The following is a 24,920-nucleotide window of genomic DNA, read 5'->3' on the forward strand; positions in this document are numbered from 1 at the left end:
TTATCTTAATGCATTTAAATTTAAAGAATGATATTCAATTCAGTTATTGGAAAACCTGATTTGGAACTTGGGTATGTGAATCTTTTTCAACCATAGATTTTATGAATTCTAAATGGATATAAAATATTTCCAATGAAAATTTAGCATAGCAATTGAAACGTGATTTAAATATAAAATATATAATAGATTTTGAAGACAGTTTAAAAATGTCAAATATCTAATAACCATTTTAGTTTGATTACAACTTGACAATTTTTTTATTTATTGGGCTAAGATATTATAACAATTAACCCTACTATTTTTTTCATCTTTGAATGTGGCTATTAGGAAAATCTTAATTATATATGTAGCTCATATTATATTTCTATTGAACAACACTCTTTGAAACTACTGTTGCCATTCTGAATTGATACAATTCCAATGAAAACCAAGGGAACTTGGGGTTTCAGTTAGCTTGTGTAGCTTTGTTTTAATCCTTTTGAGATACTGAAAATTTCAGATCCCTATTTCTACTTTTTGAGACTTCCAGGAAGTCTTAAATTTGTATATCCTTTGAGGTTTGTTTTCCTATCTTTGGAAAATTCAGACTTGTGTTGAAGTCCAAGGGCATTAGAAATTCCTAACCTAGGGTAAAGGACACAGCTGAATTTGCTTCTGAATGGGGGATAGAGTTTCATTGTCCAGGAAAGACTAGAATATATGGAAGGAAATCACCACCTTTTGCTTTGTGCAACAGAAAAAATGTGAGCGCTACTGGGCTGAACCAGGAGACACGCAACTGCAACTTGGTCCTTTCTCCATATCCTGTGTAAGTATGATGTCTATTTCCATCATGGCTGAGCAGATGCTCCAGAACCTACTTTATAGAGAGTAGTTTTTGAATATTAGTCTTTGAAATAACTAAAATTTTGATTTACTTCTTAGGAAGCTGAAAATAGAAAATCTGATTATACAATCAGGACTCTAAAAGCCAAGTTCAATAGTGTAAGTATAGAACACTAAAGGTAAACTCAAAGCCCCCAGAGACCAGGCAAGTAAATGTGCACGTATGTGATGCAGTCTGGAAATATCATAACAGGGGATGGGAGGGCCTGTGATGTTCTGGAGAGACCATAATACCCAAAAGAGGCCTTTGGTGTAATCTGTGGTCCCCAACCTATTTCACACCAATGGTCCACATATAAAATGATATTATTTCTAGGGTGAATAGAGGCTGGGAACCAACTTGAAAGCTCAGACTCCTCTGTTTCTCTAAGGCAAAGAGATTTAGTACCTCAGCCTGCCTGTGACTCATTTAAAGGATACCAGTTGGGAAGCTCTGGTATGGACCATTTTCACATCTACATTCTCTTGTGAGTAGATAGGAACAGGCCAATAGTGAGTGACCTGAAATTTCTTATAATTGCTCTTACAGGGCATATAGTCTGTAGGGAAGAAGATTACATAAATTGCAAAAAAGATAAAGATGCTACTTAGTAAGACAGAGTAATCTTGTGATAAAATGAGGTGACATGCTAATCTTGAACTCTCCTTTTATCCTGGTTATTTTCATAGGAAACTCGAACCATCTATCAGTTCCATTATAAGAATTGGCCAGACCATGATGTGCCTTCATCTATAGACCCTATTCTTGAGCTCATTTGGGATGTGCGTTGTTACCAAGACGATAACAGTGTTCCCATATGCATTCACTGCAGGTATGATGCTGTTGTATGAACCTTCTCCCCAGAATAAACCAAATGTCACACTCAGGCCAGGACTCCTGCTTTTAACCAAAGGAAGACTGACTTTGTTGGAATTTAAACCCTACATAGATGTAGGTTCCTAATTTGAAGCTCATGTTTTCCAGTCACTCAGAAAGGAATCAAGTTTAAAAATGGGAATGATTGAAAGAGAAAGGTCAATAGAAGAAATTCTGATAAATTCAACCTGAGAATTAATGATTTTTTTTTTAATGGTAAATTACTTGTGAAAAGCATAGCTCTAGAGATGTTTTGCTGTGAGAACTTGCCTAAGACCTGTCCTGAGGCTTGGTGTAGTCTGTGGCAACTGAAAAACATGTTCTGGGAAATGGTGGGGTTTAGACAGTTTCATGGTCTCTAGATTTCTTTTTCCTCAAATCTGCTGGTGAAATTTTTCAGCCATGATCCACTCTCTGCAACTATACATGCTACTGTGATCTTTCATTTCAGCGCTGGTTGTGGAAGGACTGGTGTTCTCTGTGCTATTGATTACACATGGATGTTGCTAAAAGATGGGGTGAGTTTTTCTCAATAGGCACTTGCTATTTTCTTAACCTTGTTACTTTCAGACTTAGAAATTGTCTGGTTCTTCAAAACATCTGTCTTTAGGATTCTAGAATATTCACTTGTAGATTGGCTTTGTCAGACAATTAACTTAGTTCCTAAATTGGTGGTTCTCAAAATGTGGTCCCCAGACAAGAAGCATCAGTATCACCCGGGGAACTCGTTAGAAATGCAAACTTTTGGGCCCCACCTCAGATGAACTGAAGTAGAAACTCTGGAGGGGGTGGGGCCGGCAAGTTCTCCAGGTGCTTCTGGAGAGAAGTAGTTTTGGTAACCACTGTCCTAAATCACAGTTACCCTTCCTTTAACCAGGTAACTTGCATTAAGAATTTTGCTGCTCTCTGTCAAACCTTAACATGAATCAGCCATAGGTATACATATATCCCCTCCCTTTTGAACCTCTCTCCCATCTCCCGCCCCACCCCATCCCTCTAGATTGATACAGAGCCCCTGTTTGAGTTTCCTGAGCCATACAGCAAATTCCTATTGGCTATCTATTTTACATATGGTAATATAAGTTTCCATGTCATTCTTTTCATACATCTCACGCTCTCCTCCCGTCTCCCCATGTCCATAAGTCTATTCTGTCTGTTTCTCCATTGCCGCCCTGTAAATAAGTTCTTCAGTACCATTTTTCTAGATTTCATATATATGCATTAGAATATGATATTTATCTTTCTCTTTGTGACTCATTTCACTCTGTATAATAGGTTCTAGGTTCATCCACCTCATCAGAACTGACTCAAAGGCATTCCTTTTTATCGCTGAGTAATATTCCATTGTGTATAAGTACCAAACTTCTTTATCCATTCATCTGTTGATGGACATCTAGGTTGCTTCCATGTTCTAGCTATCGTAAATAGTGCTGCAATGAACAATGGGAAACATGTGTCTCTTTCAATTTTGGTTTCCTCAGAGTATATGCATAGGAGTGGGATTGCTGTGTCATAGGGTGGTTTTATTATTGTTTAAGGAATCTCCATACCGTCTTCCATAGGGGCTGTATCAATTTACATTCCTACCAACAGTGCAAGAGTGTTCCCTTTTCTCCACATCCTCTCAAGAATTTACTGTTTGTAGACTTTTTGATGATGGCTATTCTGACCAGTGTGAGGTGGTATCTCATAGTAGTTTTGATTTCTATTTCTCTACTAATGAGCGATGTTGAGCACCTTTTCATGTGTTTATTAGCCATCTATATGTCTCCTTTGGAGAACTGTCTGTTTAGGTCTTTTTCCCACTTTTTGATTGGGTTGGTTGTTTGTCTGGCATTGAGTTGTATGAGCTGCTTGTATATTTTGGAAATTAATCCAAGTTGTTTCATCTGTTATTATTTTCTCCCATTCTGAGGGTTGTCTTTTCACCTTGCTTCAAGTTTCCTTTGCTGTGCAAAAGCTTTTAAGTTTAATCAGGGCCCACTTGTTTACTTTTGTTTTTATTTCCATTACTTTAGGAGGTGGGTCATAGAGGATCTTGCTTTGATTTATGTCATCGAGTGTTCTGCCTATGTTTTTCTTTAAGAGTTTTATAGTTTCTGGTCTTACATTTCGGTCTTTAATCCATTTTGAGTTTATCTTTGTGTATGGTGTTAAGAAGTTTCTTTTACATGTAGCTGTCCAGTTTTCCCAGCACCATTTATTGAAGAGGCTGTCTTTGCCCCATTGTATATTCTTGCCTCCTTTGTCAAAAATAAGGTACCCATAGGTACATGGGTTTATTTCTGGGCTTTTTTTTTGGGGGGGGGGGGGCTTTTTATCTTGTTCCATTGGTCTATATTTCTGTTTTTGTGCCAGTACCATAGTGTATTGATGACCATAGCTTTGTAGTATAATCTGAAGGCAGGAAGGTTGATTCTTCCAGCTCCATTTTTCTTTCTCAAGACTGCTTTGGCTATTCGGGCTCTTTTGTGTTTCCATATGAATTTGTGAAATTTTTTGTTCTAATTCTGTGAAAAAACCATTGGTAATTTGATAGGGGTCGCAGTGAATCTGTAGATTGCATTTGGTAGTATAGTCATTTTCACAATATTGATTCTTCCTACCCAGGAACATGGAATATCTCTTTATCTGTTTATGTCATCTTTGATTTCTCTCATTAGTGTCTTACAATTTTCTGTATACAGTTCTTTTGTCTCCTTAGGTAAGTTTATTCCTAGATATTTAATTCTTTTTGTTGCAGTGGTGAATGGGATTGATTCCTTAATTTCTCTTTCTGATTTTTCATTTTTAGTATATAGAAATGCAAGTGATTTCTGTGTATTGACTTTGTATCCTGCAACTTCGCTAAACTCACTGATTAGCTCTAGGAATTTCCTGATACTATCTTTAGGATTTTCTATGTACAGTATCATGTCATCTGAAAACAGGGAGACCTTTACTTCTTCTTTTCTGATCTGGATTTCTTTTATTTCTTTTTCTTCTCTGATTGCTCTAGCTAGGACTTCCAGAAATTCGTTGAATAATAGTGGAGAAAGTGGACACCCTTGTCTTGTTCCTGACCTTAGGGGGAATGCTTTCAGTTTTTTACCATTGAAAACGATGTTTGCTGTAGGCTTATCATATATGACCTTTACTATGTTGAGATAGTTTCCTTCTATACCCATTTTTTGAAGAGTTTTAATCATAAATGAGTGCTGAATTTTGTCAAAGGCTTTTTCTGCATCTATTGAGATTATAATATGGTTTTTATCTTTCAATTTGTTAATATAGTTTATCACATTGATCGATTTGTATATATTGAAGAATCCTTGCATTCCTGGAATAAATCCAACTTGATCATGGTGTATGAACTTTTTGATGTGTTGCTGAATTCTATTTGCTAAAATTTTGTTGAGGATTTTGAATGTATGTTCATCAGTGATATTGTCCTATAGTTTTCTTTTTTTGTGCTGTCTTTGTCTGGTTTTGGTATCAGGGTGATAGTGGCCTCATAGAATGAGTTTAGAAGTGTTCCTTCCTTGGCAATTTTTTGAAAGAGTTTTAGAAGGAGAGGGATTAGCTCTTCTCTAAATGTTTGATAGAATTCTCCCATGAAGTCATCTGGTCCTGGGCTTTTGTTTTTTTGGAGATTTTTGATCACAGCTTCGATTTCAGTGCTTGTAATTGGGTTGTAAATAATTTCTATTTCTTCCTGGTTCAGTCTTGGAAGATTGAACTTTTCTGAGAATCTGTCCATTTCTTCCAAGTTATCCATTTTATTTCCATATAGTTGTTCATAATAGTCTCTTATAATCTTTGTACTTCTGCATTGTCTGTTGTAACCTCTCTTTTTTCATTTCTAATTTTGTTGATGAGTCTGGCTAAAGGATTGTCAATTTTGTTTATCTTCTCAAAGAGCCAGCTTTTAGTTTTATTAACCTTTACTATCATTTCTTTCATTTCTTTTTCATTTATTTCTGCTCAGATCTTTATGATTTCTTTCCTCCTACTAATTTTGGGGTGTTTTTGTTCTTCTTTTCCCAGTTGTTTTAGGTGTAAAGTTAGGTTGTCTATTCGATGTTTTTCTTGTTTCTTGAGGTAGGATTGTATTGCTATAAACTTCCCTCTTAGAACTGCTTTCACTGTATCCCGTAGGTTTTGAGCTGTCATGTTTTCATTGTCATTTGTTTCTAGAAACTTTTTTATTTCCTTTTTGATTTCTTCAGTAACCTCTTGGGTTTTTAGAAATGTGTTGTTTAATCTCCATGTGTTTGTGTTTCTTACAGTTTTTTTTCTTGTAATTGATATCTTCGCTTGTAGTGTTGTGATCAGAGAAGATGCTTGATATAATTTCAATTTTCTTAATTTACTGAAGTTTGATTTGTGACCCAAGATGTGGTCTATCCTGGAGAATGTTCCATGTGCACTTGAGAAGGTGTATTCTTCTACATTTGGATGGAATGTCCTGAAGATATCAATGAGATCCATCTCATCTAATGTATCATTTAAAACTTGTGTTTCCTTATTAATTTTCTGTTTTGATGATCTGTCCATTGCTGTGAGTGGGGTGTTCCCTCATTATATTTTTAACTTCAGACATTTGATCACCCAATGTGAAATCATTCTGAAGAGTTTCTTCAGTATTTCATAGGTTCTAAGTAATGATGCAAGTGATGAAAAACCTCATTAGTTTTAAAAGTGCATTCTTTTTTTCTACATAGGAGCAAAAGAGTAAGATATTTTTTCCTTTTATTTGATAGATAATTCCTGAGAACTTCAGTGTTTTTAGTTTGATCCAGGAAATGCGAACACAGAGGCCTTCATTAGTTCAAACTCAGGTATGGACTATGGTGAATAATATAACATGTCTGAGTCTGGTGCCATCTCTTTATTTAGTAACAGCAAGGCATACAAAAATAGCTGACTGCTTTACTATCAAGGGTTTTGCTCCATTTACACTTCCTCTAACTCTGAATGTCCCAATATTTTTCCTGTATCCCTTGCCCTGGACCAAATTCCTTTCATTCCTTATATTTTATTGTCTGTTCAGAAAATATTAAGAAAGCAATATAATATTTCTTACAAAGGATATTAAAAAAATCTACAAACTATTTGACCTATTAGAAAGAAATAGCTGGGTCAGGTTAATCTGAAATTTTGTGGTGGTAATTCATTTCTGAAACCATACAAAATTAGAGGTTTGTAATTTCTTCTTCAGGAGGTGGTAACAGAATCTGGAGAATTATATTATTTTCTTCATTTTAGAAAATAATAAAAAATTTAAAAATCATCCATAATCCTGTCACCTAGAAAGAGTTACTGTTACTATTTTTCTATAGTTTTTCCTAGTCCTTATTGTATGAATATTAAAAAAAATTTTAAACTCCATAAATTACAATAATATTATATATATATACGGTTATATGTGTATCATAGTATATGATTAACCCACCCCAGAGTGCTCATACCTATTCATTCCATAAAAAATGCTTTCCACCTGTTCTCTCTTCTCCAGCTCACATTCTACCTCTTAGGTGAAACATTCCCAGCCCAAATCTCTCACATTCCATAATATTTCAGCATCCATATATGTGTTAACTCACTCAGTCGTGTCTGACACTTTGCGACCCCATGTACTTCTCTAACAATGGAATTCTCCTGACAGGCTTCGCTATCCATGGAATTCTCCAGGCAAGAATACTGGAATGGGTAGCCATTCCCTTCTCCAGAGGATCTTCCCAACCCAGGGATTGAACCTGGGTCTTCTGTGTTGCAGGCAGCTTCTTTACCATCTGAGCTCCCAGGGAAGCCCAACACCCATATTTTATCCATATTTCAACACCAATAATTTTACCTATATTTCTAAATGGTCTCCATCTTTAAGATAGAGTTAAGCATTCACCCATTCATTCTTTCAAACAGTCATTGGGTTTTTTTAGGTAAGAGACTTTTTTCATGGGTGTCTCTGATGACTCAGGGATAAACAATCTGTGTACAAAGCAAGAGACGCAGGAGACATAGATTCCATCCCTGGGCTGGGAAGATCCCCTGGAGGAGGGAGTGGCAAACCACTCCAGTATTCTTGCCGGGAAAATCCCATGGACAGAGGAGCCTGGTGGTCTACAGTCCATAGGGTCACAAAGAGTTGGACACGACTGAAGCAACTAAACACACAGAACATTTTGCATAGTTTGTTAGAACTATTTCTTATTGCTAAAATAGTAAGACCCTAGTGGTTAAAGCTGGAGAAGCCAGTGGCACCCCACTCCAGTACTCTTGCCTGGCAAATCCCATGGACGGAGGAGCCTGGTAGGCTGCAGTCCGTGGGGTCGCTAAGAGTCGGACACGTCTGAGTGACTTCACTTTCACTTTTCACTTTAGTGCATTGGAGAAGGAAATGGCAACCTACTCCAGTGTTCTTGCCTGGAGAATCCCAGGGATGGGGGAGCCTGGTGGGCTGCCGTCTACGGGGTCGCACTGAGTCGGACACGACTGAAGCGACTTAGCAGCAGTGTTTAAAGCACTTACAAATGAACTTGAACACAGGTTTAGAAGTAAAACAATTGACAATGGCACTTTAGATGTTTTTATGTAAAAGTTCTAAATCAAAGGGAAAAAATTAAGAGCTATTATAATATAAACCTTCTGTTTGGCCCACACAGGTTTTCCACTAATAGTTAGTGGAAAAAGAATTCTTTTTCATGTGTATGACTGTAGGTGTTTTCTATATTCAACCTTTAGGGGGGAAAGTTTATGTGAAATGAAAGTATTGGCTGGTTTAAGGCTGTCAGACTTAAGGCCAATCCATGTAGATATATAAAGATTCCAGGAAGCATGCAACCTAAGTGTATAACATTAAACTGTATTACTGAATCAATAAATAAAGCCATACATCATTTCAGAAAAAGTCCATTTCAAGCCTATATGTAAGAGTTGGAAGACAGCTGACATAGTTTTAAGATAGCTTTCACATTTTGGCATTATCAACAACTAAATAACTTACCTGCTGTAGCTGCTTTTTTTGATACCTCTCTAACCAGGAAATAGCACTGTAACCAGATGAGTGCTTCCTGTCTGATTTTCCGGTCTTCTTTAGAAAAAACTGAGGAGTGGGCCAATGGCTATGTTGGATGATACAGACTCTCCACTGTTCTCCTGCTACAATTACTTTTGGCAAAAGTTATATTTTGTTTGTATACAATTGTGTAAACTGTCATTGAAAAACCTGAATAGGCCTATTTAGGTGAAAAACAGATCCAAAAATCAAGTGCTTGAGCAGGTACAGAGGCAAAAACAAGGTAGTAAAGACCTATAAACCTGTAATTATAGTGGTCTCATTTCTCTGCAGTGGAATTCCTTTATAACCACAAATTTCCAAACTCTATTTAGTGGTCTTCTTTTCTTTGGTATCTTTGCTAAGACAGAATTTCAGCAGCTTGATCCAAATGCACTAAGAGTCAAAGGTTCAGGTACTAACCCAAGACATTGAAATTACTTCTGAATGATCTCAGACAAATCATAAACAGGGTTAACAACCTAGCTACTTTACAGATCAACTGTGAGAGTCATATTGAAGTTATTTATTAGCCATCAACAACATTAATCTACTTTTTCCCAGAAGAGATGAATAACCCTCAAAAAATGCATCTGAAATGAAATAAAAAACAATTTTTTTTTTGGCCATGTGGCATGCAGAATTTTAGTTTCCCCACCAGGGATCAAAACTGTGCCCCTTGCAATGGGAGAGCAGAGTCTTAAACACTGGACCTCCAGGGAGGTCCCTGGAATGAAAATTTTAAAGTGTGAGCAAACAAAATTAGAGGGAGGATAGTGGAAGGAAAGATAAATAAGAAAGTGGGGTTAGAATATAAAAAGCATGCTGCAAGGTCCTTGTATATTAGCTAGAGGTAGATCAAATATTTAGCTGTTTCTAGCATCCTAAAAATGCTTTGAAACCTGACATGGGCTGCACAGACATAAGGCACTATCATTAAACTAATGTTTCAGGTTTGCTATACTAGGATTTGATTGGTGTTCATACTCCTGAGATTCTGTTAGTTCACCAAGTTTTTGTTTATTTTCATTTATTCCGGTTTGCGATGCTCTTCAGCAACAGTATGAACTGGTCTACAACGCTGTATTAGAACTATTTACGAGACAGATGGATGTTATCAGGGATAAACACTCTGGAACAGAGGTACATTTTAAATTTGATGTTTTGTAAAAAAAATGTTTTCATGTTGATTTTGGTCAAAGGATCTCAGATTAGTTGCAGGGCGACTTATAATTTATCATCACAACTAAACTGGAGTGTCAGATGTGCATGCGGCTGCACTAGAAATCTCCTGTGAAGAAGGACAATTTAATTGAAGTACTTTAACTTAGAAAATTAATGCCTTGGTTAACCTTTTGCATACCATTTTAAGCTCAATTTAGAAACCATAGGAGTGGGTGAAAGGGCAAGAATATATTCTGTTTTCATGTTTTAGACAGTTGTGCGGCAAGTTAGAAGTTAGAGTGACGATTATAAAGTGAAATTGTATTTGAGTACTTTACATGATTTTTCAGGTTACTCAAGCTTCATTTTGATGGCATATGTACCATCAAATTTTGAAAATATTTTAGAATATCCCAAGGATTCTTAGCTGAAAATGTTGGGCATAAAAACAATTATGATTTGACCAAATTCTAATTGAAAAATATTGAGCATTCTAGATATGTTATTTTGAGCTCATCACAAAAATTGATGTCAAATATTTACTATGGAATCATGAAGTATTAGATTCTGAACAAACCTTAATAAGACAAAATTACTGATTGACCTTCCAGGGTGTATGTAATATATACAAATTAATTAAAATTTTAACACTACATTTTGTATTATGCATCTGAAAATATTCACTGAGTACCTATTGTTTTCACAGTATTAGGAATACAAAGTATATAAGATGTGACTCTCACAACTCCTATCACTTGAATGAGTAAGCATTTGGAGTGAAAAAAAAAAATCAAAAAACTGTTGAGGCTAGAGAATGAACTATGCAATCCTATAGTGAATGTCAGCTCTGAAGAAAAAGTGGGAGAAGGAGATGAAAACGAGAATATAGTTGCCAGACATTGTTACTTATATCCTGTTCATGCCTACTTCACTGGCTAGTACTCTCAAAACAAGCTTAAATAACAGAAGTGATTGCATGACCTAATTTTAGTGGAAGAGATTCTCACGTTTTACTACTAACTGTGGTGTTGGTTTGATTGGAGGTATTTTATTTGTTTATTTTATTATCTTTTTTGGCTGTGCTGGGTCTTCATTGCTGTGTGAGGGCTTTCTCTAGTTGTGGCAAGTGGGGGCCACTCTCCGTTGCGGTGTGCAAGCTTCTCACTGTGGTGGCTTCCCTTGTTGCGGAGCGTGGGCTCTAGGTGCATGGGCTTCATAGTTGCAGCTTGCGGGCTTTAGAGTATGGGCTCAGTAGTTGTGGCGCAAGGGCTCAGTTGCCCCATGGCATGTGAGATTGTTCCAGACCAGGGATTGAACCTGTGTTTCCTGCATTGGTGGGCAAATTCTTCTGGACCACCAGGGAAGTCTGAGATATATCTTTTAATTGTTTAAAGGAAGTATTAACTGACTTCTATTTTATTAAGAATTTTTTTCAGAAAGAATGTTGAAATCTATCCACTGTATATCTTTGCATTTATAGAATGATCACATGGATTTTCTCCTTTGACGTGATGATACAGTCATATCCTTGCTCTTCGAATAAAACCTTCTTGAACAAAGACTATTCTCCTAACATGCTGCTGGAGTATGTGGTTCAATATTTTAGGTTCTAGCAAATGTCAGTACTCAGATATAGCCCATGGCTCCAGACGGTTGAGTCGTTTGGAGTGTGCCCTTAGTCAATAAATAGGAACATAGGAATATGGTTCAACCTCCCACAGAAGGAATTGATTAACATCAGCCAAGGAGGACTTCTGTTTCTCGGAATATCAAGTAGATATACTTTCCCCTATTCTTTCCACTAAATATAACTAGAAACCCTGGACAACATACATATAAAATAAATATAAGAAGACTCTGAAAGATGGAGAGAAGACAGACCATCTAGGAACACTGGGACCCAAGGAATGACATGAAGGTGAGTTCCTTGAGTTTTCTTTTTCTTCATATATCACAGATTTGGAACTGAAGAAACCAACAAATTGGAAGAGCCAACAGAGCAGACAACAAAAACCCAACAGAATCCTGCTCTCTCTAGTCAAAGAACCAGGAAAGGGGCAGTTGAGCAAACCAGAAAACTTTAAGATACTAAGTATTTTACTTCAGTCAACACCAAAGAAAAAAATGGCCCCCAACCCCACCTATGCCAACAAAGAAGTGGAGAGCCTAGATTTCTATCCTCACAAAAATGGTAATACAGAGAAGGACAACAGGTCACCTATAAATTCTCTATCAGAAGGTCAGTGTTATGTGTCATTCTTGTGATCACTCTAACAAAGAAAAATATACAATCATTTAAAACAAGAAAAAGTCAAGTAAAGAGCTAGGAGTTTTATTTCCACTGGCCTGAAATGAGGTTTCCCTGCAGTATCAGTGGAAACCAGGTGGGGAGCCTGAGTTTCTACCTGGCAGTAACCTGGTTCCTCAACGTCTCTCCACTGATGGGGTGTCAGAAGAGGCCTAGCGGAGACTCAGGACTTTCAACATCATCCAGCAGTAATGAGACCACCCAGACCATGGTGTCACTAGAGACCACCTGGAGAGCCTCTCCCGTGGTGTCTCCCTTCAGGTGTTAACAGAGACTGTGAGAAAACTGGTGGGGATTGAATCCACTTGGCAATGGCAAGGCAGTAATGAGGTAGCGCCCCCACCCTTCTTCTTTCCCCTGTCAGAATGGGGTTTTAAAAGCTACCCAGTTAAAAGAGAATATAACAATACAAAAACATCTAGACTTCATGTGAAAAATCATTTGTCATACCAAGAACCAGGAGGATCTCAAACCAAATGAGTAAAAGACAATCAACAGATGACAACACTAAGATGACAGAGATGTAAGGATTATCTGACAAAGATTCTAAAGCAGCCATGATTAAAATGCTTCAGTGAGCAATTACAGGCATGGTTAAAACAAATGAAAAAATAAAAAGTCTCAGCAAAGAAATATAAAGACCTTGCAAAGAAAGAGAAGATATAAAGAAGAACCGAAAAGGAATTTTACAGTTGAAAAATAATGGTAATGGAAACAAAACAGCTCAGTAGATGGATTTAACAACACAGTACAGGACACAAGGAAAGAATCAATGAATTGAAAGACAAAACAACAGAAACTGCCCAATTTGAGCAATAGAAATAAAATAGACTAAAAAATAAAATAAAAATAAAATATAGAGCTTTAGGAAACTAAGCGACAATAACAAAACCCCTAGCATTAATGTCATTGATGTCCAAGGAGGAAAGGAGAAAAAAGGCAAGTCTAAAAAAGTACTGAAATTCTCATCATAAGTAAACTTCAGAAAACTAAATACAAAAATTCTAGGAAGCAGCCAAAGAAAAATGATATTAACTGAAGGGGAGAAACAATTAGAATGAAAATTAATACGTCATCAGAAAACATGGGGGTCAGAAGGAAGTGGCACAGTATTTTACAAGCGCTGAAGGAAAAAAGCTTGTCAACATCTACATCCAGTAAAAAATATCCTTCAAGAATGAAGGGGAAATCAAGACAGTCTCAGGTGAAGAAAACCTAAGGGGATTTGTTGCCAGTAGATAGACCTACCCTAAAAAAATGGCAAAGGAATTTTTCTAAATAGAAAGGAAAGGAAAAATAATATGGTAAGCAACATGGTTAAATATAATAGGTTTTCTTTTTTCTCTTGATTTTTCTAAATCATTTAATGATTGAAGCGAAAATTATAACACTGATATGGTTCTAAATGTATTAGAAGAAATATTTAAGACAACTGCATTACAAGAAAGGAAGGGTTAGACACGTAAAGGGAGGTAAGGCTTCTGTATTGAATTAGTAAAACTAACACTTACAGACTTTGATAAGTCATGAATGTATGGTGTAATTACTAGAGCCACTCCTCTGTACAAAGATATATTTTAAAAAACATTATAGGTAAATCAAAATGAAATTCTAAATATGCAGGAAAGAGAAAAAGGCAGGAAAAAGAAATGAGAAATGGAGAACAAACAGAAAACAATAGATAAAGTTGGAGACAAGCTCTACCCCATTAATAATTACACTGAAAGTAAGTAATACAAATATACCAATTAACAGACAGATTGGCAGAGTGTATTGAAAACATGACCCAACTATATGCTGTTTGTAAGAACTACATTTCAAATATATAGGTTGGTTTAAAATAAAGGATTAGAAAAATATATATCGTGTAAACATGAATAAAGGGAAAGCAGGAGTAACTATATTAATAACAGAGAGACCTCAGAATAAAGAGTTATTATCCCACAGAAATGAAGGGATACTGTATAACGATAAAAGGGTCAATCCACCAATAAGATGTATTTAACAATCCTAAGTGTGTATGGACCAGACCTGCAAGATATGTGAAGCAAAAACTGATAGGATTAAAAGCAGCAATAGAAAAATCCAGTTATATTTGGAGACTTCAATACCCCTCTCTCAAAATTTATAGAACTCAGCAAGAGCTGTGCAAGAATATGTGAGAACTTAACACCACCACCAACTAACAGGATCAAATTGATATTTATAGGAGTCTCCACCTAACAACACAAGAATATACATTTTTTTCAAGTCCTGATTGAACATATACCAAGGTGGATCACATCCTGGGCCATTAAACAATCTCAAAAATGTAAAGAATTGATATCATATAGAATGTATTCTCTGAGTTCTATGGAATGAAAATCAAAGTTGATAACAGAAAAATACAAGAAAAGAACCAAGTACTTGGAAACCACATAAGACTTCGAAAAAATCCATTGACTCAAAAAAGGGAGTTTAAAGAGAAATTTCTGAAAAACACATTGAACTGAATAAAAATACGAAAATAACATATATTGAGATTTGTCACACAGAGCTCCAGGAGTGCTGAGAGCGAAGTTTATAGCACCTTAAATCCATATAATAAAAAATTGTTATCGTTGTTGTTTAGTCACTAAGTTGTGTCCAATTCTTTTATGACCCCATGGACTGTAGCCTGCCAGGCTCCTATGCCCATGGGATTTCCCAGGCAAGAATACTGGAGTCGGTTGCCATTTCCTTATCCAGGGAGTCTTCCTGACCTAGGGATCGCGAGAGAGGAGCCTGGCAGGCTCTAGTCTATGGGGTTGCAAAGAGTTGAACACAACTTAACAACTCAACAACTAACATATACACACACACACACACACACACACACACGCACATATGTATTAAAATATAAATATATATATATATATATATATCACATCTTCTTTATCTATTCATCTGTTGATGGACATTTAAATAGCTTCCATATCTTAGCTATTATAAATTGTGCTGCTATGAACATAAGGGTGCATGCATGTTTTCTTCTTTATTTGTTGAAAACAACTTTCTTTTTTTTAAAAAAAAAAAGGTTTTGAATTATAGTTTTGTCTGGATATATGCCCAGGAGTGGGATTGCTGGATTTTATGACTAGTTTTTTGAGGATCCTCCATACTGTTTTGCATTGTGACTGCACCAAGTTACATTCCCACCAACCGTGTAAGAGGGCTCCCTTTTCTCCCTACCCTATCCAGTATGTATTTGTAGACTTGATGGTCATTCAGACTGGTGTGAGGTAGTACCTCATAGTTTCGATTTGCATTTCTCTAACAATTACCAGTGATGAGCATTTTTTCATATGCGTTTTGGCCACCTGTGTATCTTTGGAGAAATGTCTATTTAGGGTTTCTGCCCATTTTTTCGATTAGATTGTTTGGTTTTTTTGTCATTGAGTTGTATGAGCTGTTTGTGTATTTTGGAAATTAATCCCTTGTTGGTTGTATCATTTGCAAATATTTTTTCCTAGTCCCTAGGTTGTCTTTTTGTTTGTTTATGGTTTCCTTTGCTGTGCAAAAGCTTGTTAGTTTGCTTGGGTTCCGTTTGTTTATATTAGCTTTTATTCTATTGCCTTGGGAGATTGACCTAAGAAAACATTGGTACAATTTATGTTAGAGAATTCTCTTCTAGGATTTTTATGGTATCGTATCTTAAAAGTCTTTAAGCCATTTGAGTTTATTTTTGTGTATGATATGAGGGTGTGTTCTAATTTCATTGTTTTACATTCAGCTGTCCAACTTTTCCACCACGATTTGCTGAAGAGACTGTTTTTCTCCATTGTATATTCTTGCCTCTTTTGTTGAAAATTAATTGACTGTAGGTGTGTGGGTTTATTTCTGGGCTCTCTATTCTTTTCTATTGTCCATCTCTCTGTTTTTGTGTCTTTTTCCCATTTTTGAGTTGGTTGTTTTTGAGTCTTAGAGGTTCTCTATGGGGAGGGAGGAGAGAGGGGGGTTCAGGATGGGGAACACGTGTATACCTGTGGCGGATTCATGTTGATGTATGGCAAAACCTATACAATATTGTAAAGTAATTAACCTCCAATTAAAATAAATAAATTTATATTAAAAAAGTTCTCTAAATATTCTGGATATTAATCCTTATCAGATATATGTGTTGCCCTTTTACTCTGTTGATTTTGCCCTTTGATGCGTATAACTTTTTAATTTTCATAAAATCCAATTTGTCTCTTTTTTGTTTTGTTGATAGTGCCTTTGGTGTCATATATATGAAATCATTGCCAGACCCAATGCCATGAAGCTTTCTGTTTTCTTCTAAGAGTTTTAGTTTTAGCTCTTATGTTTAGGTATTTGATCCATTTTGAGTTAATCTTTGTATATACTGCAAGAATCCAACATTTTTTTGCATGTAGATGCCCAGTTTTCCCAGCATCATTTGTTGAAAAGGCTGTCTCTTCTCCATTGAATGCTTTAGGCAACCTCATCAAAAATCAATTGCTCATTGATTTCCCTGGTGGTCCAGTGGCTAAGACTCCACATTCTTGATGCAGGGAACCCAAGTTCAATCCCTGGTCAGGGAACTAGATCCCACATACTTCAACAGACACCAAAGATCCTGCATGTCACAAATAAGACCCAACATAGCCAAATAAATATTTTAAACAATCAATTGCTCTTTCTGTGAGTTTACTGTGCTGCTGCTGCTGCTGCTGAGTCACTTCAGTCGTGTCTGACTCTGTGAGACCCCAGAGACAGAAGCCCACCAGGCTCCCCCGTCCCTGGGATTCTCCAGGCAAGAACACTGCAGTGGGTTGCCATTTCCTTCTCCAATGCATGAAAGTGAAAAGTGAAAGTGAAGTCGCTCAGTCGTGTCCGACTCCTTGCGACACCATGGACTGCAGCCTACCAGGCTCCTCCATCCATGGGATTTTCCAGGCAAGAGTACTGGAGTGGGGTGCCACTGCCTTCTCCAGAGTTTACTGTTAGGCTCTCTATTTTATTCCATTAATCTGTATGGCTGTTCAATGTCAGTACCATATTGTTTTATTGGTAAGTTTTACATATTGTAAAACTTATTACATAAGTTTTATTAAAACTTTATTGTTTTATTACTGTTTGTAGTACCTCTTGATAACAAGAAGTTTAAGTCCTTCATCTTTGCTCTTCTTTTTCAAGATTGTCTTAGCTAGCCAGAGTCCCTTGAGATTCTGCATGAATTTTAAGATGAGGTTTTCTATTTCTGCAAAGGCATCCTTTTGATAGGGATTGCGCTGAATCTGTAGATTACTTTGGGTAATGGTATTGTAACAATAATAATATCATCCACTTCATGAACATAGATTGTCTCCCCTTTGTTTTGTCAGCAATGCTTTGTAGTTTTCAGCATATAAGTCTTTCATTTCTTTGGTTAAATTTATTCTTTAGTATGTATATTTTTGATGCTAATTGCTTTTCTAATTTTCTTTTCAGATTGTTTATTGTTACTTTATAGTAATGCAACTGGTTTTGTGTGTTGACTGTAAATTCTGCAACTTTTCTGAATTGGTTTATTAGGTCTTGCAATTGTGTGTGTGTGTGTGTGTGTGTGTGTGTGTGTGTGTGTAATCCTTCCACATATAAAATCATGTCATCTGCAAATGAAGATAACTTTACTTACTTCTTTTCCATTTTGATAGCTTTTTTTGTGTGTGTGTGTGTCTGCCTAATTGCTCTTGCTAGACCCTCCAGTATTATGTTGACTGAAAGTGGTAAAAATTGGCCTCCTTGTCATATGCTTGATCTTGGGAGAAAGCTTTTAATCTTTCACCATTGAGTATGATATTAGCTGTAGGTTTTTCATATATGGCCTTTATCATATTGAGGAAGTTCCCTTAAATTCCCAGTTTATTAGAGTACTTTTATCATGAATTTGTCAAAATTTTCTGCATCAATTGATATGACCATGTGGATTTCTTCCCTTTAATTCTCTTAATATGATATGTTACATTGATTTCTTATGTCTTAAATCCCAGTTGGTCAAGGGGTATAATTCTTTTCCTACACTGAATTGTTTGCTAGTATTTTATTGAGGACTTTGCATCAATATTCATAAAGAATATTGGTCTGAGGCTTTCTTTTGCTTGTAGCATCTTTGTCTAGTTTTGGTAACAGGGATTTACTGTTCTTATAGGGTCATCGACTTGGCACTGTCAGTCAATTTTTAGGAAGAGTTTGTGCAGGTGTTTATTCTTCCTTAAATGTTTGGTTGAATTCACCAGTGAAGCTGATCCTGGACTTTTCTTTGTTGGGAAAATATTTGATTACTGATTCAGTCTACTCACCAGTTGCAAGTCTATTCAGATTTTGCATTTCTTTCTGAGTCAGTTTTGGTTGATCAAGTATTTCAGGAATTTGTCCACTTAATCCAGGTTATACAATTTGTTGGCATACAAATGTTCCTATTATGTATATTTTTTATTTCTATGAAGTTGGGCATAATGTCCCCACTTTTATTTCTGTAATTTGAGATTTTAACAAGTTTAGTCTTCTCTTTTTTCCTTTGTCCATCTAGTTAAAGGTTTGTGAATTTTTACTGATCTTTTCAAAGGATCAAATTTTGGTTTTGTCGGTTTTCTCCATTGTTTTCTTAGTCTCTATTTCATTTATCTCTGCTGTAATCTTTTTTTACTTCTAAGAACTGCTTTCACTGTATCCCGTATATTTTGGTATGATGTATTTTCATTTATTTCTAAGTATTCTCTCATTTCTATTGTGATTTCTCCTTTGACCTGCTAGTTGTTTAATCTAGTTTAATTTATACATATGTGTGAATTTTCCAGTTTTTCCTCTGTTATTCATTTCTAGTCTCAATCCATTCTAATTGAAAAAGATACTCTGTATGACTTCTCTTTTTTTTAATTTATTAAAGCTTGTTTTGTGGACTAATATATGGTCTGTCCTAGAGAACATTCCATAAATGTTTGAGAAAAATGTCTGTGTTGCTGGGTAGAGTGTTCTGTAAGCATTTGTTAGTTCATATCAGTTTACGTGATTATCCAAGTCTGTCCTCTATTTCTTTGTTGATCTTCTGATTGTTCTATTCATTAATAAAAGTGGAGTATTAAATCATCTGTATCAGTTTACTAGGCTTACTGTAACAAGTACTGTAAACCAAGGGGGGCTTAAAACTCACAGTTCTGGAGTCAAAGTCTAAAGCCAAGGTGTCACCAAGGCCACGGTCTCTCAGAGCTCTGGGGGAAGAATCTCCTTTGCCTATCCCTGTTTCCTGGTGTTTCCAGAAGTCCTTGGTGTTCTCTGGCTTGCAGATACATCACCCCAGCCTCTGTCTCCATCATCGCACCACATTCTCCCTGTGCTTTCTCTTCTTATAAGGACACGAGTCATTGTATTAAGGCCCACTCTAATCCAATATGATCTCATCTTAGATTACATTTGCAAAAATCGTATGTCCAAATAAAGTCACATTCACAGATTTCAGGGATTAGATTTCAACATATCTTTTTGAGAGTCACAATTAAACCCATTACAAGTGGAATCTTATCACTGCTGACGTTTTACAAAACAAATTTAAATAGCTCCAAAGGCAGATATTTTTTACAATTGCTGGTAGCTTGGATTCCATGAGTCACAGTAACAAATTTCGTAATGCGATAATTGCTATGAAGAAAATAAAGATTGAGAGTGTTTGCGCAGGTGGGTGGGAGTGTGATTTTAGGTTGAGTGGTCAGGGAAGGTTTCCTTACGTAGGTGACATTTAAGCAGAGAATAATCACTTTAGAAAGAACCAATCATGCAAAATGTATTGAGCAAGGGTATTTCAATCAGAAAGAATAGTAAAAGCTTTGAATTGGAAATGAATTTGGTATACTTAAGGAATGGCAAGAAAACTGGTATAGCTGGAGCACAGTAAGGAAGAAAAAGATGGAGCAAGCATGAGGACATAACATAAAAAGCTGAGATGATGAAATTTCTGAAAGTACTATGTTTTTGAGAATAAAGTTGTATTTTAAGTAAACAACATTTTAAAACTTTCACATATGAAAGATGATGCTAAGCAAATCCTTCTTAATCTCCATAACACTATTTAATCTTTTATTTTGATCCTTTTGATCTCAGCATGTGAACAAGTTCTTGCTGCATTCAATATTTTGGAAACTCATATGATTCTTTCATGAATTATTTTAAATCTTTATATTTTCTGAGAAATAACTTTTACATTTTATGAATGTTAAAATCTATCATGACCATCGCTTCACTAAAAATCAATCTCTCACTTCTCTTGAAGATTCAAGCAAAGGACTCAGTTTTTGAGCAAAATCCCAACATAAAAGCAAAATCTTATTCTCCTAATTTACCAAAAAGGTAAGTATAGTTTTACACATACAATGTTGTCTAATTGTGTCTGGGAGGAATATCTCATGTTTATATCTCATTGTGATGCTGAGAAGAGGATATGGGAAGAGGCCTTTTTGGAATATGGTATCATCATCACTTTCTTTCTGTTTCAGCAACACAAAAGAAGCAAAAGTGATGAACCAACAGAGCAAAGGAAGGATAAGGGTGAAAAGTGCAGAAGCTTCTTCCTTTGACCTCAGGACTTCTGAAATAAATGAAAAGGAAGGGTTAGACATGCACCCTGCTAAACAGAGCAGTTCTTTAGAGTTTTTGGAACTGAACTGTGGTTGTAACAAAAATGCTGACACAACCATGAAATGGGAGACAAAGGTATTCCCAATAGCTGGGGAGCCTCTTCAGAAGCATCAAAGTTTGGACTTGAGTTCCATTTTGTTTGGAGCATATCCTAAATCTAAACCTGTAAATGCAGCAGGAAGATATTCTAATTTAAAGGTGCCAATACTGCGGACCAAATCAACTCCCTTTGAATTGATGCAACAGAGAGACAGCAAAGAGTTGGACATAAAGGGAAATTTTTATTTGGAATCTCAACCACACAATTGTTGTGTTGATCAGGCTCAAAAAGTGATGCATGTTTCTTCAGCAGAACTGAATTTTTCACCATCACATGACTCTAAGCATCAAACGTGCAATGCTGCTAATGCAAAGCAGCATGTCTCTGGTGCTTTTAATGAGCATTCTTATATGTCTTTAGTAGAAGATCCTTATTTTTCATCATTGTCTCCAAGTAGTGCTCGTTCTAAGATGTCTTTTGATTTACCTCAGAAGCAAGATGGAAGTGTTTTACCTTGTTCTTCCCTGTCAAAATCCTCTACAACCCTCTTTCCTCATTACAGTTCACATGATTCTTTAACACTGACTACCCTGACCAATTTTCCCCCACCACTGAACCAAGAGACAGCAGCAGTAGGTAAGTTATTTTTAAAAGTTAATATGGCATTTTAGATACTTTGTTTCTGTAAGATTTGGTTTCATCTCACCTTCCCCCTTATCATGCTTCATTCTCTGCTTGCCTCTTTTTCCTCCTCCTCCTCAAAAAAAAAAAAAAAAAAAAAGAAAGAAAGAAAGAAAGAAAAATTCCATGAAACAAGCAACAGTAGAGGCAGTCAGATCTAGTACAGGACCTATGCCAGTAGGCGTGCTTCTAAAGGCAGTAATCCTCATTCCTCAATGTGTCTATCAAAAGTCCACAGTTTATCCTTAGCATGCAGAAACAACTTGCAAAAGAACATCAGAAAAGATTCGATCAACAGTACCACATGGTCACTCAGAATTTTTGTTGGAGAACCATGTGGCTATACTAAATTGAACAGATTGCTAAGAATTGAATTCTCTTCCTGGAGGAGTTGGAAGAGAAGGATTTGATTTCCTCTTATCCTTTCATAGGGGCTTCCTTGGTGGTTCAGTAAAGAATCTGCCTGCAATACAGGAGAACTCGGTTCAGTCCCTCAGTCAGGAAGATCCCCTGGAGAAGAGAATGGCTACTCACTCCAGTATTCTTGCCTGGAGAATTCCAAGAACAGAGGATTCTGGCAGGCTACAGTCCATGGGGTTGCAAAGAGTCAGACATGACTGAGTGACTAACACTTTCACTTTCTGTCCTTTTATAATAATTTTATAGGTGAGGATATGTGTTCAGTAGTCTGTGTGAGATTTTAATCTTATATAAATCTTTAATTTCATACTTTATCTCCTTTACAATTCTGTATTTTTGCATATTATGCAAAAATTGCTGTGCTAAGTTGCTTAGTCATATCTGACTCTTCGCAACTCTATGGACTGTAGCCCTCCAGACTTCTCTGTCCATGGGATTTTCCAGATAAGAATACTAGAGTGGGTTGCCATGCCCTCCTCCAGGGGATCTTCCCAACCCAGGGATTGAACCTGTTTCTCTTGTCTCCTGCATTGGCCGGTGGGTTCTTTATCACTATCACCACCTGGAAAGCTCTTAGGCAAAAAAAATGTTTCATATTACTGCTGCTGCCACTGCTGCTAAGTCACTTCAGTCGTGTCCGACTCTGTGCGACCCCATAGACGGGGTCTAAATATTCTAGAATATTTAGAATATTCTAAATATTCTATTAGATAATTGTAATAGACGGCAGCACACCAGGCTCCCCCGTCCCTGGGATTCTCCAGACACTGGAGTGGGTTGCCATTTGGTTTGAAAGTAGAAGTAAATATTCTATTAGATAATTGTAATAGTTTGACGTGGAAGAAGATGAAGGAAAGCAAAAACAACAAATTTAACTCTTTTAGGTATATCATCAGAAATTTATATAGAACATTCCACCTAAGTAGGAAATAGAGAAAACTTTTTCTCTATGACATCATTTGTAAAGAATCCTCTAGCTAATGCAGTAGACGTGGTTTCAATCCTGGGTCAGGAAGATCACCTGGAGGAGGAAATAGCAACTCGCTCCAGTATCTTGCTTGAAAAATCCCATGGATAGAGGAGCCGGGCAGGCTACAGTCCCTGGGGTCACAAAGAGTAGGACATGACTGAGCGACAGAGCACCCACCCATGACATTTACTGTACAGAGTTCCTCAAAAGATACACAGATGCATAGCTTTGTTATAAAAATATTTCATCTGTATCTAGTTCCTTCTTTGATTAGAAGGAAAGGTTATATACTTTGATATTTTTATGATTTAAAGAAATTTTATTTTTCTAGATATCCACAATACCTTAAACTTGTCTGAGTGCCAACTTTGGAAACCAAATCTTTTTCAAGGAGTGTAGCAACATTGACATGTGTGCCATCTGGTGGCAATTTCTTGTAACAGCAGATTCTATAAAAATTCTGAATACATCTATAGACATATATTAACAGAAAACCTTGTTATACCATTGTTTTGTAAAAAGGTAAATGTCAATGTTCTTAATTCTATAAAAAAGAAGAAATACTAAAGTCTTTACGATTTTACCTCCTCTGTAATTGAATCTGGCATGTTAAGGCGCTTCATGATGCTGTATTGTATATTCTATGTAAAACAAAGGGCAAAAGTTATGCAGAAAACAATTCAAAGCTTCCTAAATTAATATTAAAATTTTAATTATGTTAACTGATACTCAGCAACTTAATTAAAATATCCTTGGGCTTTTAAAAGAAGTAAATTTTGAAGAATAAAAAAACCCCCTGGGTTTACAACTTAGGATGAGAGAATTTATGTTGCTTTTCCCATGAGTGAACAGATACCAGCTTATATATCTTAGTGATGTTTGACATAATTTGTATCAAGATTAGAATATAAGAATTTTCTTTGGATTTTTGAGTGAACAGATACCAGCTTAAATATCTTTTAAAAATCTTTGAATTTTTCTAATTAAAAATTGTCATTATATTTTTGATAGCAACTTCTCCACGGATAGATGATGAAATCCCTCCTCCACTTCCTGAACGGACACCTGAATCTTTTATTGTAGTAGAGGAAGCCGGTGAGTGCAGTTCAGTAAGTGTAAAGTAAAGTGTGGATTAACTAGATTATTTCTCAGGTCCTTTCAGTATTCTGGGTGCCATTGCTGAGTAACACTTGCCCTTTAAAATTACAATACTCCTAAGAATTGAATCATATTTATTTATTTATGTTACAGGAGAACTCCCACAGGGTGTTCCCAAATCTTCATCTTCACCGGTGAAGGTAAAAATTGGAACATCACTAGAATGTAGTGGAACATCTGAATCAAAGAAATCTGATGATTTGGTAAGACTTAGACCAAGCAAGGTCAATAACTATTTTTTCTGACTCTACTCACTAAGATTCAACAGACTGTGGTCTATTCTTTATATATTTTTAACATCTATCACTTAGTAAATGTTGAGCAAATACTTTTTATAAAACAATGTGGTAGAGAATGTAGGGAATAAAAAGATATGTATAATATACAGTTATTGTCTTTAAGAAATTTGAAGTTTAGCAGTAAAGATATGGCATGTGTATACAAAGTCTATTTTTGTCTGTATTTATTATAATAACAAGACAAATATAATCAATGCCATATGAAAGCTCTTAAGCTTTGAAAGAGTGAGAGATCCCTTCAGGTTGGAAGTGATCAAGGAAGATTTAGTGAAAGAGTAAACATTTGACCTTATTCATAAAGCACAATCAAGGCAAAAATAATTGTTTCATAAGTAGATTGCTTGTTCATAGTAGTCCTCTGGTAGGCAGTTTCTTGTTAGCTCTGATACCATATTATAGAGAGCAGTTTTTGAAAAATAACAGATGTCTATATTATTTAATATAAACCTTCTGGAATTATGTTCTCTGCCTC

At 36.1% G+C, this 24,920-nt stretch overlaps 1 protein-coding gene across 1 annotated transcript in view; it reads left to right on the forward strand.

Moving 5' to 3' along the window:
• PTPN22 (protein tyrosine phosphatase non-receptor type 22) overlaps positions 1-24,920 on the forward strand; it is a 57,301-nt gene that overhangs the window by 19,075 nt on the left and 13,306 nt on the right. Inside the window, exons 6-15 of the mRNA XM_052637955.1 lie at positions 737-808; positions 925-984; positions 1,555-1,697; positions 2,193-2,259; positions 6,484-6,561; positions 9,834-9,920; positions 20,516-20,592; positions 20,739-21,556; positions 24,003-24,086; positions 24,243-24,352. Coding sequence (XP_052493915.1) covers positions 737-808; positions 925-984; positions 1,555-1,697; positions 2,193-2,259; positions 6,484-6,561; positions 9,834-9,920; positions 20,516-20,592; positions 20,739-21,556; positions 24,003-24,086; positions 24,243-24,352 — 1,596 coding nt within the window. The remainder of the gene's footprint in view (positions 1-736; positions 809-924; positions 985-1,554; positions 1,698-2,192; positions 2,260-6,483; positions 6,562-9,833; positions 9,921-20,515; positions 20,593-20,738; positions 21,557-24,002; positions 24,087-24,242; positions 24,353-24,920) is intronic.

Source organism: Budorcas taxicolor, chromosome 3 (genome assembly GCF_023091745.1).
Source record: "Budorcas taxicolor isolate Tak-1 chromosome 3, Takin1.1, whole genome shotgun sequence".
Taxonomy (NCBI): Eukaryota; Metazoa; Chordata; class Mammalia; order Artiodactyla; family Bovidae; genus Budorcas; species Budorcas taxicolor.